At 41.7% G+C, this 16,208-nt stretch overlaps 1 protein-coding gene across 1 annotated transcript; it reads left to right on the top strand.

Annotated features, from left to right (window-relative positions):
* The first annotated feature begins 4,641 nt into the window (after positions 1 to 4,641).
* VMA21 (vacuolar ATPase assembly factor VMA21) lies at positions 4,642 to 10,355 on the top strand. The gene is made up of 3 exons (XM_021683479.1): positions 4,642 to 4,812; positions 8,822 to 8,931; positions 9,529 to 10,355. The coding sequence occupies exons 1-3, from the start codon at positions 4,760 to 4,762 to the stop codon at positions 9,669 to 9,671; spliced, it is 306 nt and encodes a 101-aa protein (XP_021539154.1). The 5' UTR covers positions 4,642 to 4,759; the 3' UTR covers positions 9,672 to 10,355.
* Positions 10,356 to 16,208: the final 5,853 nt, after the last annotated feature.

Genomic DNA, 16,208 nt, shown 5'->3' with positions numbered 1-16,208 from the left:
ACCCCAGGGCTCCATTTAGTGCTCTACAGTTGTCATCCCTGGAGCTTCAGATCCTGTGGGGCCAGCTGGGTGACAATAGCCTTCCTCCATGGACTCCCAAGTATTCCCTGGCTCCATTGGCAAGTCCCTTCACTAGCTCTAAGATCCCAGCTTAGCTCTCCAGCAGATGATAGAGTTGGGAGAGGTAGCCTGAGAGTTGGGAGACAAGGGGTGCTGTGAGGCCTTCACCCAACTTAAAAAATTTCCCTCAGCCTCAGTTTTTCCACCTATGAAATGGAGATGGTATATAAATTGTAGAGATTGTGAATAGGCTCTGTAAACTGAAGCACCAGGCACACCGTTTTGGGCGGTGGTGGTGGCCGGAGGCAGATGCAGATGAAATAATGGAAACAGGCTGGATTCAAAGAAAAATTGTCATCCTTCAGTAAAACTTGCATTTCATTAATAAGTGTTTATTGAATTAATTAGTTAATTTTCTGTTGCAAGAGACATCAACAAATAACAACAGTACTTGCATTTCATTGCCCAGGGGTTTCTGAAAGAAGAGGTTTTTACTAAAATAACCTCCAGCCCAAACCGCTTATTTATTCTTTCTAGAAGTGGAACTAAGTTTTTTCACCAGGGGGCATATTTTACCAATTTGTAATAGAAAAAAAAATCACATCCCACATTATAAAGAGGCCAGAGTTTTTCTTTCTCTCCCTTTCTCCTTTTCTCTCTCTCTTTATCCTCCCCTTTCTCTCAGGATGACTTTTATTGGTTGTATGGTGGAGCTTATTTCTATTTCCCTTGTGGCTTAGTTTTTAAAATGCCACACTGTGCAAGGATTGGCTTCAGAAAGTGCCAGTTGGTGTTTCGAGTATGGCCGTTCCCATCCAACCCCACCACCAGCTACCCAAAGGAGGACTGCTGTGGGTGTGGGGGTTTGCTGTGTGAGTTAGTAAAGCAAATTGGGGGATACTGCCAAACTCAACTTTGGGTGTACACTTTCCATGTCACTGGGTTTAGAGTACAGAGGTTTAAGACAATATGTATAGTGGACAAAACACTGGACCGAGAGTTGAGAACTATAAATTCTCAAATCTTGTCACTAATCCAGTGAGTTTGGGGCAAGTCACTACACATACTTAGCTCTGTTTTCTCAAATGACCTGAAAGGGCCAGACCGGGGCTTTTGCTGTTTAAGAATCATTTTCTGATTCTTAGGGAATAAAGGAGGTGCCCCTTAGGGTCCATCATGACCATGCCCCCAACATGCCATTTCATTCCCATGGCAACGGCTGTTTGGGCTTCACTGACCTCCAGTTCTTTAGCAGCTGCTACAGGTAGGAGGTTGCAGGACTTTGTTTAGGGGCCAGAGAGCTAATTTCTTTTTTTCTCTTACAGATTGAATTTATTCTAAAAGTTCTATCTTCACCTCAGTGAGCTCACAGTAAATCCTGGTGGAGTGTGAAGTCAGCAACAAAAAGAGGTATGACAGCTTTAGTTTACTAAAAAACCCCAAACACTAATATGTAAATGAGATTAACTACGCATTTTGTCCCATATCAAATCTCATTTATGAATGGTTCTTGTCTGAGTTATCACACAGCTGCCACACAGGCTGCTGATGTGAGAGTGTAAAAGTGCTGGTCTGGAGGCAGGATTTGAACTGGCCCCACTAGATAAATGTGTGACTTCTGATAAGTCCCTTCTCTTTCTGGAACACAGTTTCCTCATTTGTACAAGAAGGAGTTTAGACTACTGGTATGGGCTGAATTGTGTCTCCCCTGCCCCTAGCCCAATTCCTATGTTGAACTCCTAACCCCCAGTATCTCAGAATGGAACCTTATTTAGGAATTGGGCTGTAGATGTGATTAGTTGAGTCATGCTGGAGTATGGTAGGCCCCTAATCTAATATGACTGGCATCTTAATAAAAAGAAGATATTTGGATACAGATATAGACACAGGGAGAATGCCATGTAAAGAGAAATGCAGAGATCTGGGGGATGCTTCTACAAATCAAGGGTCACCGAAGATTACCTGCAAACTACCAGAAACTAAGTGAGAGGCACATAACAAATTCTCCTTCACCATCCTCAGAAGAAACCAACTCTGCCAACACCTCAATTGCAGACCAGAACTATGTGACAATAAATTTCTGTTGTTTAACCATTCTGATAGAGTAAGTTAGACATACGCTGGAGGCAAAGGTGGTGACAAATACATGACACATTACAAGCCTGAGGGCACAACATCCTGACTTTATAGCTTTTAACATCCTGGTCTTAAGGCTTTCCAACACCCCTGGGCTGACAGACCAAGAGCTACAGGTGCAGAACTTGCGCTCTCCTCTTCAATCTCGACCCCCCAGGGTAACCTATAGCTTCATTATAGTATATTTACACTGTGGTTTCAACGCCCACCGCCATGGAGGAAAATGGCCATGACAGTTCCAGCAAGAACCTTGTAGGGCCAAAAAACTCCCCCTCCCAGCTGGTAGGAGGAGTTCCTTAGGTGTTCAGAAACAACCTCAATTGGAGACTGCCCCCTACCTATGACCCATAACCTATGCAAACATAAAAAGAAAAGAGACCCCTAGCCCCAGTGCAGTTGCCACCTCTGGGCCTGCCCGCTCTCCCACCTTGAGAGTATACTGTCCTTAAAAAACTGCTTTGTGCTACCTACTTTCCTTCTGGCTGTCTTTACTTGAGCGCACATCCTCATGTAAATCTTTTGTGGGGGATCCAAGAGACCTCCATTCACTCAACGCAGACTCTCTCCCACCAGTAACAATTCAATTTGTGGTTCATTGTTAAGGTAGCCCCAGCAAGCTAATACTACTATATCAGTGGTTCCCAATCTTTTCACTACCAGGAACCCTTTTGCTCTTTGTCCTCCTGTGGACCCAATTCATTTATTTAACAAATATTTATTGAGCACCTACTATATACCAGGACCTCAATCTAGGCATTGGAGATACACAAAGTCACAAAGCAAAGTTCCCTCCTCTTGTGTTCATTCTGTATGTTTTAAAAGATTTAGTCGGCCAAGTATATTATGGCTTAGTTTAGTTTAGTAATAATTTGTATATTTTCTCCCGAGATAACCAGGATTACCTCATCAATGTGATATAATTAGTGCCTAAAATCAAAGAAAGGTCATGTTCTAAGTAGCTGTTGATCCCTTATGGCAAGTAAATACATTGAATTTGTTACTTTTTTTTAAATATTGAAAATTATCCTCAGAAACCCCATTACTACAATTACGGATCCCTAGGGGTTCAAGGACTTCATTATAGGGTGATTAGCTAGAGCAGGAGTGGCAAACTTCTGCTGTAAAGGGCCAGATAGTAGACATTCTAGGCTTTGTGGACTATACAGTCTCTGTCACAACTACACAACATTGCCATTGTAGTGTGAAAGCAGGTACAGATGATACAGACTAATGAGCATGGCTGAGTTCCAATAAAATTTTATTTATGGACACTGAAATTTTAATTTCATGTGTGGCAAAATATTACTCTTCTTTTGATTTTTTTTTTAACCATTAAAAATGGAAAACCCTTTCTTAATTCACGAGCTATAGGAAAACAGGTGGCAGGCAGGCTGTATGTATTCACCCGGCTGGCCACAGTTTGCCAACCCCACAGTAAAATTCTAATTTTGCCCTAGTTCTGGAATTAGGTGATTCTTATCCCCCTAAGGGTCTAGATGAGGGCCGGAGAGGAATTAAGTTTGAACTCAAACCCAGGCTTCCTGCAGCCCAGTCCCCAGTGCTTAACACTGTTTTAAGCTGCCGTGTTTAGTCATGGTTTCACATGCGGTCTTTGTATCCATGTGGTGCAGAAAATAGATGTGTGGTCAGCGGCCCTTTCCAGGCGTTGACCATGTAAGGGTTGTCCTCTTATTAGCAGCCAGTGGCAACCTTATTTTGTCAAGGCTGACCCTAGGCTTACGGCACTGTTTTCGTTTATACCTCTCTCGGGTTGCACGGGCCCGGGAGGCCCATCTGTCCCTTACTATTTGAGTCCCTGTTGTCTCATTGGCAGCTTTCTGAGCAGCTGCAAAATGCTTTTAACTTGAAGTGGAAGTTGGGGTCACTGGCATCGTCAGGCCTGAACAGTCACTCTCAGCCAGGGCTCTCTCAGCTCTGACATTGACTAGCTTACGGACTCGGGTGAGTGCTGAACTAACTCCTCCCACTTTCCCATGGCTGGACTTTCACCGTTGGTAAGAATAAGGCATTTCTCAAGGGCTGGGGAATAATGTGCACACTGCTTATTTTGTGTTGTCTTCGGAAACTGCTTGGTTGCCTAGGACCACAATCCTCTCTCTGCCTGGTCGTCCTTCTTTGCGGTTCATCTGCTCCGGTAGCCTCGAAACCCCAGCTCGGCGACAGGGGTCCCCAGGGGGACCATTGGTGCTCAAGCGCGCTCAGGTGGCGGCGACACCGCCGCCCACCTCGGAGGACCATGCTGCGAGGCAAGTCTCGGCTCAACGTAGAGTGGCTGGGCTACTCGCCCGGCCTGCTCCTCGAGCGCAGACAGCTCTTGACAGGGCGCACGCCTCGGAACCCTGGCCGGTAAGTCACATGAGCGCCGGAGCCGGCGCAGCTAAACGTCACCACGGCGCGCCGCACTTGCGCATTGCGTCCCGCCGTCCGGCATTGGCCGGTACTTCCGGCGCGGCACGCCTCTACCGGTCGCCTGCAGAGCGGACGGAGTGCGGTACGCGAGCCCAGCCCGCCTCCCAGCACTTGCTGCGGGCGCGGCTACACTATGGAGCGCCTTGATAAAGCGGCGCTGAATGCGCTGCAGCCGCCCGACTTCAGGTAGTCCGGAGCGGGGCCCAGGCCGGGTAGGGGTCCTGACCGCAAGACTATCTGGCCCTGGCCTGGAGTGGGGTGTAAAGGAAGGCTCGAGCCGAGCGGGCTGGCTTGCAGTGGGCGTGAGGTCTGGACCCTCGGGGCCGGGCTGCGGGGTGGGGGAGAAGGGAGGTAGGTTGGGGTCTGCAGCGTCTACACGCTCGGGAGCAGGGACCTGGGGTCATAGGGGAGACGTCGGCGGGCCTTCAGCTCATGCTTCTGTTCTAGCACTTCCTCTCGCTGTCGTCTGTTTTGCGATCTTGCTCTCTGCAATCTCTCCCCACTGCAGGGTGAGCTCCCTGAGGACAGAAACCCGGCCTTCTCCATCTACGTGTCCCCTACGGGGCCTGCATCGTTGGGGCTTAAGTGTTTGCTGTATCAATGAACGAAGGGAAGAGAGTAGGGGCTGCCCCTGGTTTGAGACAACTTCACTTGGGGGAGTTAGTAGGATGGGGGTTGGTGGCTGAGTAGAATGGTTGTTCTGGCCCACTAGCCTAGCCAATGATACCTCGGTAGGCAAGAGGGTGGGGAGGGATTTAGCTGCCATTGGATGATGACCTACTGTGTGCCAGACTCAACTTAGGCTCTTTATTACATACGTCAGCAAAATAAAGAAAGTGTTATCCCCCCCCCTTTATTTTTTTTAAAAGAAGATGAAGTTAGGATAAGTGACTTGCCCAAGATCACACAGTTAGGCCACACAATTAGAAAGTGTTGAAGCTGGCATTTGACCAATCCCACTGATTCCAAAGCCCATGATCTTTGGAGCCCCGTGACCCTTTTCTCTCTCTTACGATGTCAATGTAGATGTTTTTTAAATTATTGTTTACTAGTGAGAATACCAAGAGATAATTTTGTCAAATACACTTAGAATACAGTGTAGCCCTCCTAGACTGATTCTAGTGTTTCCTAATGGAATTTACAGTGAAATCTATTTGCAGTGGCAGTCTTGCTTGCCACAGAAGGGAACCTGGTAAGCTGTATCTGCCTGGTGCTTGCTGTGGAAGTTCATATCAAGTGCGTAAACTCTAGGTGGTTTTAAGAGTCGGGGAACAGTAAGGTTCATCCTGAGTTATTTCTTTGTGTGAGGCCCACTTTAATTCTGGACTTTCCCATTCTTTATTTCTAACAAGTCCCTGTAACACCCAGTGAGAGATACATGGAAGAAATCAGTTGAATGACATCAGTTGCTTTGTTTTAGAATAATTCACCTGTTACACCCAAGCTGGCTTGTGCCGGCAGAACTGCCAGCTGCGGTGGGGGTGTGGCTGGAAGCCAGAGAGAAAATGTCCTGTAAACACTAGAGGAAGTTTGCTAGTTTTCAAAAGTTTGTGTGCTTAACTTTATACTTAGTCCCATATTTGTGAGGTCCTAACCCAGAATAAAAGTCAAATTTGGGGGGCTTAAGGTAAAAGAAGTGAAAAAGAGTTGAAACTCTGAATGCCTGACATACTGTGTGGGGCTAGAAATTAACATGTAGAAAAGAAAAGATTATGTTTGAGTGGTGGGATTGTAAATGCTTTTGTTCGCCTTAACACATTTTTATGTGGTATTATATCATCTTTTCAATAATAATGTTTTCTGAAAGCCAGGTCAGATATTAGATATTCAAGAGAGATGATCTGAAGAACAAAAGAACCAGTTAACACTCCCTTTCTCTAGATTCTCAAGCTTTGTTTCTTTATCAGGTTCACTATCTTAACTTTGCATGCCTAAAATGCATACTTGAACTCACCATAGAAATACCCAGAAGGTCATATTTTTTGTTGGGATTCATGAAAGAAGTGGTCAAATACTGACATTGAATTTTTATAGACCTACTATAGAACTACTCATATTCTTCATGAAAATTACCCAGTAAATTTCCCTAAAAGTTTACTACTAGGAAACAGTTTAAGGGAGCATAACTGTATTAGATGAGGATTGTGTAGCTCAGTGATCACTGTAGGAGGATGTGTTAAAAGATGATCCGCTGAAGTAGGGGAAGAAAATATTAGAACTTCTACATGATTTTATTTTAACCTTATCCTTTTTAGTATCCAGTTTTGCATATGTTTTATATTTTAAGGAATGAATTGATAATATGTGTGTAGCTGATCTGTTCAAAAAAACCAGTATGCCTATATATGGGGTTTGTGCTCAGAACTTATATTTAAGATGAATTAATAGTCAAAAAAAGTTTGTAGACCATTGTTTATAAACCATAAACTTGAGATGTTCCCTTCCTTTCTGAGCTGCCAGAAACCTCCTCGCCAATCATTTACACAGTTATAAGGACCCCTTTGCCTGGATTTTCTAGGGCTCCAGAGAAATGTGCAGGACTATATAGGAAGCAAGCTGGCACATTAAGTGCTGTAATAACAGGTATGAGTTCAGTGTGATTGCATCCCAGAGCAATGAATCATTTCAGCTGGAGTGATCAGGAAAGGTGCCTAGGAGAGAGGCTCTTTTGAGGGGGACCTTGAAGGCTGGGCTGTCTCCTTCCTAAAGATACGGACAAAAACTGGAGCCTCTGAGGATTACCAGAAAGAGAATTAAATAAGTTCTAGTGTTGACAATAAGCATGAAGTGTGAGGTGTGTTAAGGTAGTCTGAGGATGGTTAGATTTAAGAGACAAAAAGGACCTTAAGCTAAATGATTAAAGCTATGGGGTTTACTGCGTTTACAGTGTAGGTACAGATGTGTCCAGGATCGCTGGAAACCTGTGGCTTCACTTTCACTAGTGCTGCTCATTTGTAGCAATGTGTAGGACAAATGCTGACACATATCCACTTGCTGAAAAGTCAGTGAAACAACGTTAAGGAACATTCTGAAAATGGGGAAATTATTTTTGTGTATTAATCTGGAGTCCTTTTTTATGTGCACACATTTTTAACATAATTGGAATAGTATATGTCAGGGGTTGGTGAAGTTTTTCTGTAAAGGCCAGATAGTAAATATTTTAGGATTTGAGGGCCATATAGTTTGGCACCACTACTCACCTTGTCCTTTGTAGCTCCAAAGCCACCTTAGAGGATACATAAACAAATGGGTGTGTCTTTGTTCCAGTTAAACTTTATTTATAGAACTAGGTATTGGGCCCTTAGGCCTTATTTTGCAGACCCCTGATATACATAATACGATGTAGTTTGCCTTGTTCATTTGTCACACGAGGACTTTCTGAGTAGTGGTCAAAATTCTTTTTAATGGGTCCATATATTGATATACATCAATTGTGAAATCATTTTCTTACTATGGATATTTTTATTGTATCCAGTTTTGTTTGTGCTTTTATGTTAATCTTTTTTTATGTTAATCTTTGTATTAATGTTTTTAAGTAGCAGATTATCAGACTTGTTTTTCTTCAAGTATATAATTTGAAAAGCTTGATTGCATTCTTCAGAATGGTTTTATTGTATTCTGGAACAAAACTTTCTCCATTGGAATATTTCCTTGATTTTAAAATAACCTCTGGACAAATAGAGTTCCCTAATAGAAGGTGTTTTGACGTTCAATTTTTAATGCATGTTACCTGAAGACCATCTAAGTTGTACAATAGCTATTTAATTACAAAGAAACTAAGTTTCCTTCAGCTGCATCCAAATTGTTCTAGACTGCTTTTTCTCTGGAGATTCTCATACCTTGTTTGTAGTGTATCCAGCTAGCCCTTGATAGGATGCTTTGTGAAGGAACATCATTAGTTGTTTACGGCCTCCATTATAAATTCTGTAATTAGGGTACACTTGGCGTAGCACTTTGGAGACTACAAACCACTTTCATACTTTGACGCTTCCTCACACTGGATCTGAATAACCGTCCCTTGGGTGTTCTGTAGTTCTTTAGGATCTTCTAATTTTGAGTCTCTGTCTCTACTCTTCTTCCTCTGGCCACTGCTTCTGAGGCAGGGGCAGGGTTTCCAGCATCTTCTCTGTGGACACAAAACCAGTTGGAAATGGCTGTGCAGGTTCTGATTTTCTCTTTGTTTACTTTCTTCCAGAAATGAAAGTTCATTAGCATCTACCCTGAAGACGCTCCTGTTCTTCACAGCTCTAATGATCACTGTACCTATTGGGTTATATTTCACGACTAAATCTTATGTTTTTGAAGGTAATCCTCGATGATGATAAAACAAGACATTTTCCCCCTTAGTATATTTAAGATTCCATGTGTTTATGATCTCTTTATATCTGTAAGCTGGGTATTCTTAATTTGCTTCTTCCATCTATTTCTGTTTTGCTTTTCAAAAATCATGTTCAAATGAATCTTCCTTCATGAAATTAACTTGTTCATCATTGAGTTATTTTAGCGTGACAGTGTATTTGTTGATGGTTTTCTGTGAAATAGCTTGCAAGTCCTTTCTTTTACTATACCTCTGACAGCAAGAGTTGGCTGACATGGGAGGAGGAGTTTGGGGCAATGTACCTTTGGTGGCAGACATTAGTAGAAAAAGAAAATAAAGTCCCCCTTTTTATGTTGAAGTCCGTAAGTGAAGTCATAATTACGGTTTTCACTCAGAATAATGTTCTTTGTGTATAGAAGGTATTCGGATCTTTAAATGAATACTTGATTTATCACCACCCAAAGCATTACTTTTTAATTGCCTGACTAGTTAAATAAATATATAGCTAATAAAAAGCAGTATGCTTTGTTTTTTGCACTTTGATAAATTTTGGAATAAAATGGAAACTTTTTTTCTCTTGATAGGCGCCTTTGGAATGTCCAATAGGGACAGCTATTTTTACGCTGCTATTGTTGCGGTGGTCGCCGTCCACGTGGTGTTGGCCCTCTTTGTTTATGTGGCCTGGAATGAAGGCTCACGACAGTGGCGTGAAGGCAAACAGGATTAAATTGAACATCACCTTTTGATAGCATTAAATTGATTTTTAAAAATGGTAAATGTGTCTGGGATATTGATGATTTCAATAAAGTTGAGAACATGTTAAAATCAATCTGAAGGAGTCACATTTGACTAGTGTAAATTTTGATCCTTCTAATACAATGATTTGTATCATCAGTTTTAACTGTATGAGCCTCTCATTTGCAAATGAGCATTTGGAAAAGTTAAGTTGGTCACAAATAAGTATGTTAACTTAGTTACACATTCTGGGAAGAATTTGATTGGCTCATAACCAAAAATGTTTTACAGCATTTTGTCTTTTGCTTGGTTTTAAGGTTTACTTGTCTGGATATGTTAAGATGTACACAGTGAAGGAAATCTAAACTGTTTTTCACTGGAACGCTTTCCTTACTATCATATGAAAGTCCTGGGTCATTGGGTTTTAGGTTGTAAATTCCTGTGCAAAATTGCTTGAATTATGGATTTTGGACTTCATCTAAATGTCACTGAGAGATTTTGCGTAAAGTGTAATCCCTAGTCAATAGGAATCTTTTTCATTACATTATTTCATGGGAAGACTAGGCTGAATCACACCCATTCGTGTAAAAAGACTGGTTTATTGAAGGATCTAGGTAGCAAAGCAAAGAGGTAGCTACCTGGGCACTCAGCCTTTGCAGGCTACCCTGTGCTTTTAGGCTAACTTTTTAATGATCTGCTTTGCTCTGTCATTGAACAATGAAGTAATGCTTTCATTACAGGGTTTGTGTAAACTCCCTTTCAGTTTGTTTTTCCTACTTTTTAATAGTTATATGATAGGAATTTACATTTAAATATGTCCATTTTCACATATTTCCTGAAAGTTGGTTATCTTTATCATCCAGGAAGTATTCTTGGGATTGGTAGTCAAGTCTTTTTCAATCAGAGCTGTTATATATAGTTACATAATCCTGAGGTCCTGTTTGATAGAAAAAGACCCTGTGGTTTTAGTTCAGTATCCTTAGTCTGTTCTTTCCAGCTACTTGGTACTACTTGTGTGCAGTCTAAAAACACACCTGGATAAATGCATATTGAAACAGGAAGAGAATTTAAATTCCCTGTGATGTTGCCACCTAGAGATAAACACGATTTTGGTTTATATCCCATGTGCATTTCCTAATGCTAGTTCAATACACTGAACGTTTGGTTTAAGCTCAAATTCTGCCTGTGTTACCTCATAGCTGTTTGCATTTTTTTTCCCCAGGTGAATGATTATTGGCCATTTTCTTGAAAAAGCACATTCTACCTTTACTCTTTTTTACTAGATAGATCTCTCGTTGTTCCAATTTCTTGTTACTGGTAATTCCTAATACAGTGGCCCTTGCTGTTTTGCCATTACTGATTTGTCTGTTCACCCCTGTTTTTGTTGTGCAGCTGGACTAAAGGAATAGGGAGATGGTTAGGCATAAAAGCTAAGGAGGCATTTGTGTTAATTGTTGAGAAAAAATGAAAGATGACTATTGTAGGACAATTATTTTTGCTTATAGTTAAATGTCTACAGTTTAAATGTCTTTAAGCAGTTATTCTAAATGTAAAGTGTTTTCTTAAAGACCACAGTTTTAGTATAAAATTGTACAAATTTAATATAAAATTGTAGAATACCCCAGTTTAAGTCTGGGGTACTATGTGGTAGATTTCTAAATGGTTGTCCCTTTAGATGCCTTGTTATACTTAGAATTTTTGTCCACCTAATTTCTTTTCTATAATGCCAAGGTTTTGTACTTTTGAGATCTCACGTTGTTTGTAAAATATGAATGTCCTATGTTAGATTATTTTGTTTGATTTCAGACGTTTGCTGAGTAGAAAATGATATGGGTGTTTTTCTGCAAGTATTTAAACCAGGGATTCATGTAAAAGCAGTTGTAATTTCCTCTTGGAAAAAGTACCGAGTGTTTGAAAGTTAGAATTGGATGCTAGGGTTGATATTTAGGATTGTTAAAATACAGGCTTGTTTTCAAACCAGTTAATTTTTTCCTGGAGTTTTAACTGCTAACTCACTACTTTGCTGCTGTTGAAATGACATACGGTATTTGACCTACAGATTTATTTTTCAAGATGTCTCACTGATTTCCTGTTGCACGATGTACATACTTCAGGATGTATAGAAAGGAAAGCTACAATTGAGCCCTTACATGTGTTTTAAGATAAGAATATGTTCACTATTGTTTGAAAATGGATTGTTAAGAATAACCTCAATTAGGAAGCGTAAACTTGAAGTGTCAGCACGAGCTACTGATAAACACATTACCTTCCTCACCTCACCTCCCATTTTGCACCCCGCCCCCCGCCAGAATATAATCTTTTCTTCCCTGTTGTGCTAGAAAATGAAGTGTGTTGTGGAATGCATCTGATGTTATTAGCTCTTCAAGTGGATAGATACTGTTTTACGTGTAACAGCAGAATTCAGTTTTGAGTTGTTACTGAAGGAAGTTAAACATCTTTTAAAAAGACCTCCTGTTTCATGGAAATCTAACCTATACATTGTAATAATTAGGCTATTTTCATCATAAAAATCTCATCACCTTTGCCAAAAGAGGCAGCTAATTGACTTGTTTGATATTTATCTGCCATTTTCATGTAAATGTTATATATACAGCTAGAGTACCCGAGGAGACCAGTAAAAACAGTTAAGGTGTACCCAAGGAAAGATGGTAACCAAAGGTACATGAAACAAAGAAATATCTAGTGTGTATTTCTCATCTCTAGAGTTGATGTTCATTGTTTTATTTATGAACAAGTGAAGTCGTAGACCGTTGTTGGTTCAACAATGGCACAGAATTTGTCACTTGTCTGAGGTCAGCAGCAGATTTTCTCTGCTGTCAAGCAATGTGTGTCCTCCAACAGAATAGTACAACTTTATTAGTTAAGATTCTACTTTTATATTTAAGTTTTGCAAGAGCTGGGCTGAAGCCACACATTGATAACTTGACAAGATTTCTTTTTTCTTTTTGCAGAAGGGAAAGGGTCACCTGAGAAATTATTTTCAGGGACTTTGGGAATCTAACAATAACTATTACATGTAATTTATGAGTAGTAAAATCCTTTATGTATTCATTAAAATAGTCTGGAATTCCCCAATTTACCATCACTCCTGGCCACACTTTCCTTTCCTGTTTCATTGCTTCACGTTCTTGAGAGTAGTATCTGCATTCCTTTTAAGGTGTTCTATCAGTCATATTTGTCAGTTACACGGACTAGTCTTCCTTTTTCTCAAGTTCAGTGAAATGTCACTGGACAGTAATAATAGCAATAGCTAACAACATCTGCACAGCACCTTACAGTTTGCAAAGAACGTTCACATTCTTGTTTGAGTTTGGCATAGTGAACCTGTTACGAGATATCTCTTGACATCCTTGCTGAAGATGTTAGAATCTTTAACTCAGTAGAGTCATTGAGTTTGCTGTAGCCTTTGAATAGTGCCCTGACTAGGGCAGGGATTAGATGCGCTATTTTGAAAGCTCTGTGTAATGATCAAAATGGGGGGCTTGAGTTCTTTAGCCACTTGAATCAGATTTACTTTTGTAAGTGATACTTTTCTAACTGTTAACCTGGATGGATTTTGTATCCATTATATTCTAGCCTGTAATTTGTATAAATTTACCATCTGTTGTCATTAAAAAAGTGTTCGTAATGTGACTTCGATGTGTCCTGATTCAGTGAATAGTAAGTGTATTAACATCTTTGTTTTTTTTAACACTTACTTGCCTCTATTTATACCATATAAAATATAGAGAGTTGTCAAGGGTAAGTTTTTATGCAATAATTGTAGACCAGAGGTGCTCAAACTGGTGGGGGCTCTGAAGGGTACTGAGACAGGAAGGGCTGGTTATATCCCATCTGTGGTGGACCCATTAGAAGTGGTGTGGCAGTGAGGAAAGAAAGCAGCATCTTGTCCTGTGGCTTTTTAAAGAACATTCATTTGAGAGTGAATGGGCTTCAAATACTGCTAAAGGAGTAATACTTGTGGCTAAGTAATTAAGTATGGGGGTAGTCAATTCCTTGCCCTGTCCAGCATGCCACCCCCTTCCTTGTGCCAGTTGCCTTTGTCTGTGGCCGTCTAGCCACCTTTTGATTGTACTCCAGCTCCTTTCTGTGCTTCTAAGGGCTCTAGATAGTTCTTAATAAATACTATCCTCCTCTAAGAAAGATTTGAGACATCTTAGTATCAAGATATACAGATTATGTACAATCGTATTTATATACAAAGGTACAGATTATAAGATGTCCAGGGAACTCTGGACACATGTAATGGCATTGCAGAAACCACTGGAATTACGTTACAGGATTTCCTGCCCAGACCTACTGAGTCCGAGCCTCTGGGGGTGGGGCCTGGAATGGAAATACTTGTCTGTAACAGGCCATATCTGATGAAGCCAGTTTGAGAACTGCTGCTAGAGATTGGGAATTGTTAATGTATGTTTTTAAGCTGGACTTGAAGATGTTTATATAAAGCAGGCCTGAAATAGGTACTTTATTAAGCAAAGGTAAGAGTCCTGCACAATGCTATGTATTGAAGGCTCAGCTTAAAATCGGGAGAGCTTTCTTGGCTACCCGACCATCATGTTGACTTTGCTGCAGCGTTAAGGAATTCTATGAAAACTAGTACAGGGACAGCCCTCTTAGAAACAGCTAAGGCATATTGAGAAATGGCCGCTGCTGTTCTGCTGATGCCTTCCTCTTATTTGGAAATCTTACTGTTGGCCTTGAAGAGAGGGGAAAAGCTAGCACAGGCATTTAGAGAATCTGGTTTCAAAAGCAAAGGAACTAATGGAGAAGACTGGAAATGGTTTCCTAGGCATATCTGCTCTATGAATAGTATGACGCCCCGCCCCCAAATACTTTTCCTGTCACTGCTTCCATCTTCCCGCTTCGTTTCCTGTACGCCCTGCTGTTTTGCCCATGCTCACTCCCACCTCACAGCTTTATACTGGCTGTTCCCTCCGCCCAGGACCCTCTCCCCCAGCTCCTCCCAGGGCTGGCTCTTTCTCACCCTTTAGATCTCAACTCTCCTGTTGCCTCTCAGAAAGGCCTGCCCCGTCGCTCTCACAACACCTAATACTGGATGGTTGACCTCCCTCCGCTATACCGTGTGCTTCAGTATGCCACTGAATCCCCAGTGCCTCACACTTGCTGTAGTATGGGTGTTCTTGGCCAACTGGACGTACCAGAAACCACGGTTCAAACTGGCTTAAACAATGGAAGAGGTCAGAGATGGGGCCAATCCATCTGCACAGTTTAGAGTTCCTGCTCCATTTCTCTCTGATTCTCTCTGCATGTCCTTCTCAGTGTGTTGGTGACAGCCTCAGGCTTCCCTGTCTCATGATAACAAAATGGCCGCAGCCATTTGGGGGCTTCATCTGTACACCACAGATAGTCATCAAACCATTCAACAAACACCCTGAGCTTCACTCTGGACTAAATCAGGTTACATACCCACCCGTGAAACAATCACCTTGGCCAGGCAATGCCAAGCATTGGTGGGTTTATGCCTGGACAAGTGCCCAGTTCCAAACCAATCATTTGGTTAACTCAGGCCACTCAGTGACCGCCCCTGAGGAAGGGGTTTGATGCTGGTGAGGCTCCTAGCATGTTCACTGCAGGGCTTAACAGATTTGTTAAGTGGAAATGGCAATATGCAGTGTATACACATGTGTGTAGATATGGATATGGATGTAGATAGGGATATAGACATGAATACAGGGATGGGAGTCATGCACTTTGGAGCATGGAACCAATGTCAGTGTCAGGACAGGCAGGACCTGGTGTGGGGCCATCCTTCAGAGGACCTTACAGCTGCATGAGGGCTGGGCCCCTAGTCAGGGGCAAGATACCAGCAGAGTCCCTCTGTACCGAATTTGTCAGTTCTGACTTAGGAAGAAAACTGAAATAGTTGGAGAGTCATCAAAATCTTTCTCCTATCTGTATCTGTGCTTTTCTGTTTGCAGGACTCTGCACTCTGCTCTGAAATCCTAAAACATCCCTTCCCGCCCCCAGCCCTCCCCACAGCATCCGTAGTTCTTTATAAACACAGGTACCCTGGGGGCGGCGTGCTGTATGCCTGCATACAAGCAAAGCAGCAGTGCAGCTGGATGTGCTCTTTGTGGGTATGGCACCTGGGGTTTTCCTGTTTAACCAGGTTTCATAGAACATAGCAGTTGCGGTCATTCAGCTAGGATCCCACTTAACACGTGTCCCACAGACAGTAGTGGCAAGAGGCAGCCTGGCACCTGCGTCTGGGAACGCTGGCTAGTGCTCTGCTGTGTGATTCTGCCTTTATCAGCGATGTCATCAAGTTTACCTCTGGCCTGTTAACATGCGCAAAAACAGAACAAAAGTAGAGTAGAAATAATCTGATTTTTCTCAGCTATATGTAACTATAGAAATACTTCTTTTAAAGAAAAGTGTATATTGCATAGCCTGATGTTTTATTGCTTTAAAAATATTCACAATAGAAAATGAAACTATTTGGGGTCCGTGGAAAATTAAGTCTGCTCACACTTCTACATTCCAT

The sequence above is a fragment of the Neomonachus schauinslandi genome, chromosome X (assembly GCF_002201575.2).
Source record: "Neomonachus schauinslandi chromosome X, ASM220157v2, whole genome shotgun sequence".
Classification (NCBI taxonomy): domain Eukaryota; kingdom Metazoa; phylum Chordata; class Mammalia; order Carnivora; family Phocidae; genus Neomonachus; species Neomonachus schauinslandi.
Note: the sequence above shows the minus strand (reverse complement) of the source record. Positions and strands in the feature narration are given on the sequence as shown.

Excerpts from the sequence above, each read along its gene's own strand:
- VMA21 (XM_021683479.1), top strand. The coding sequence starts at position 4,760 with ATGGAGCGCCTTGATAAAGCGGCGCTGAATGCGCTGCAGCCGCCCGAC. Across the intron at positions 4,813-8,821 it reads CTGCAGCCGCCCGACTTCAG|AAATGAAAGTTCATTAGCAT; the intron begins GTAGTCCGGAGC and ends ACTTTCTTCCAG. Across the intron at positions 8,932-9,528 it reads TAAATCTTATGTTTTTGAAG|GCGCCTTTGGAATGTCCAAT; the intron begins GTAATCCTCGAT and ends TTCTCTTGATAG.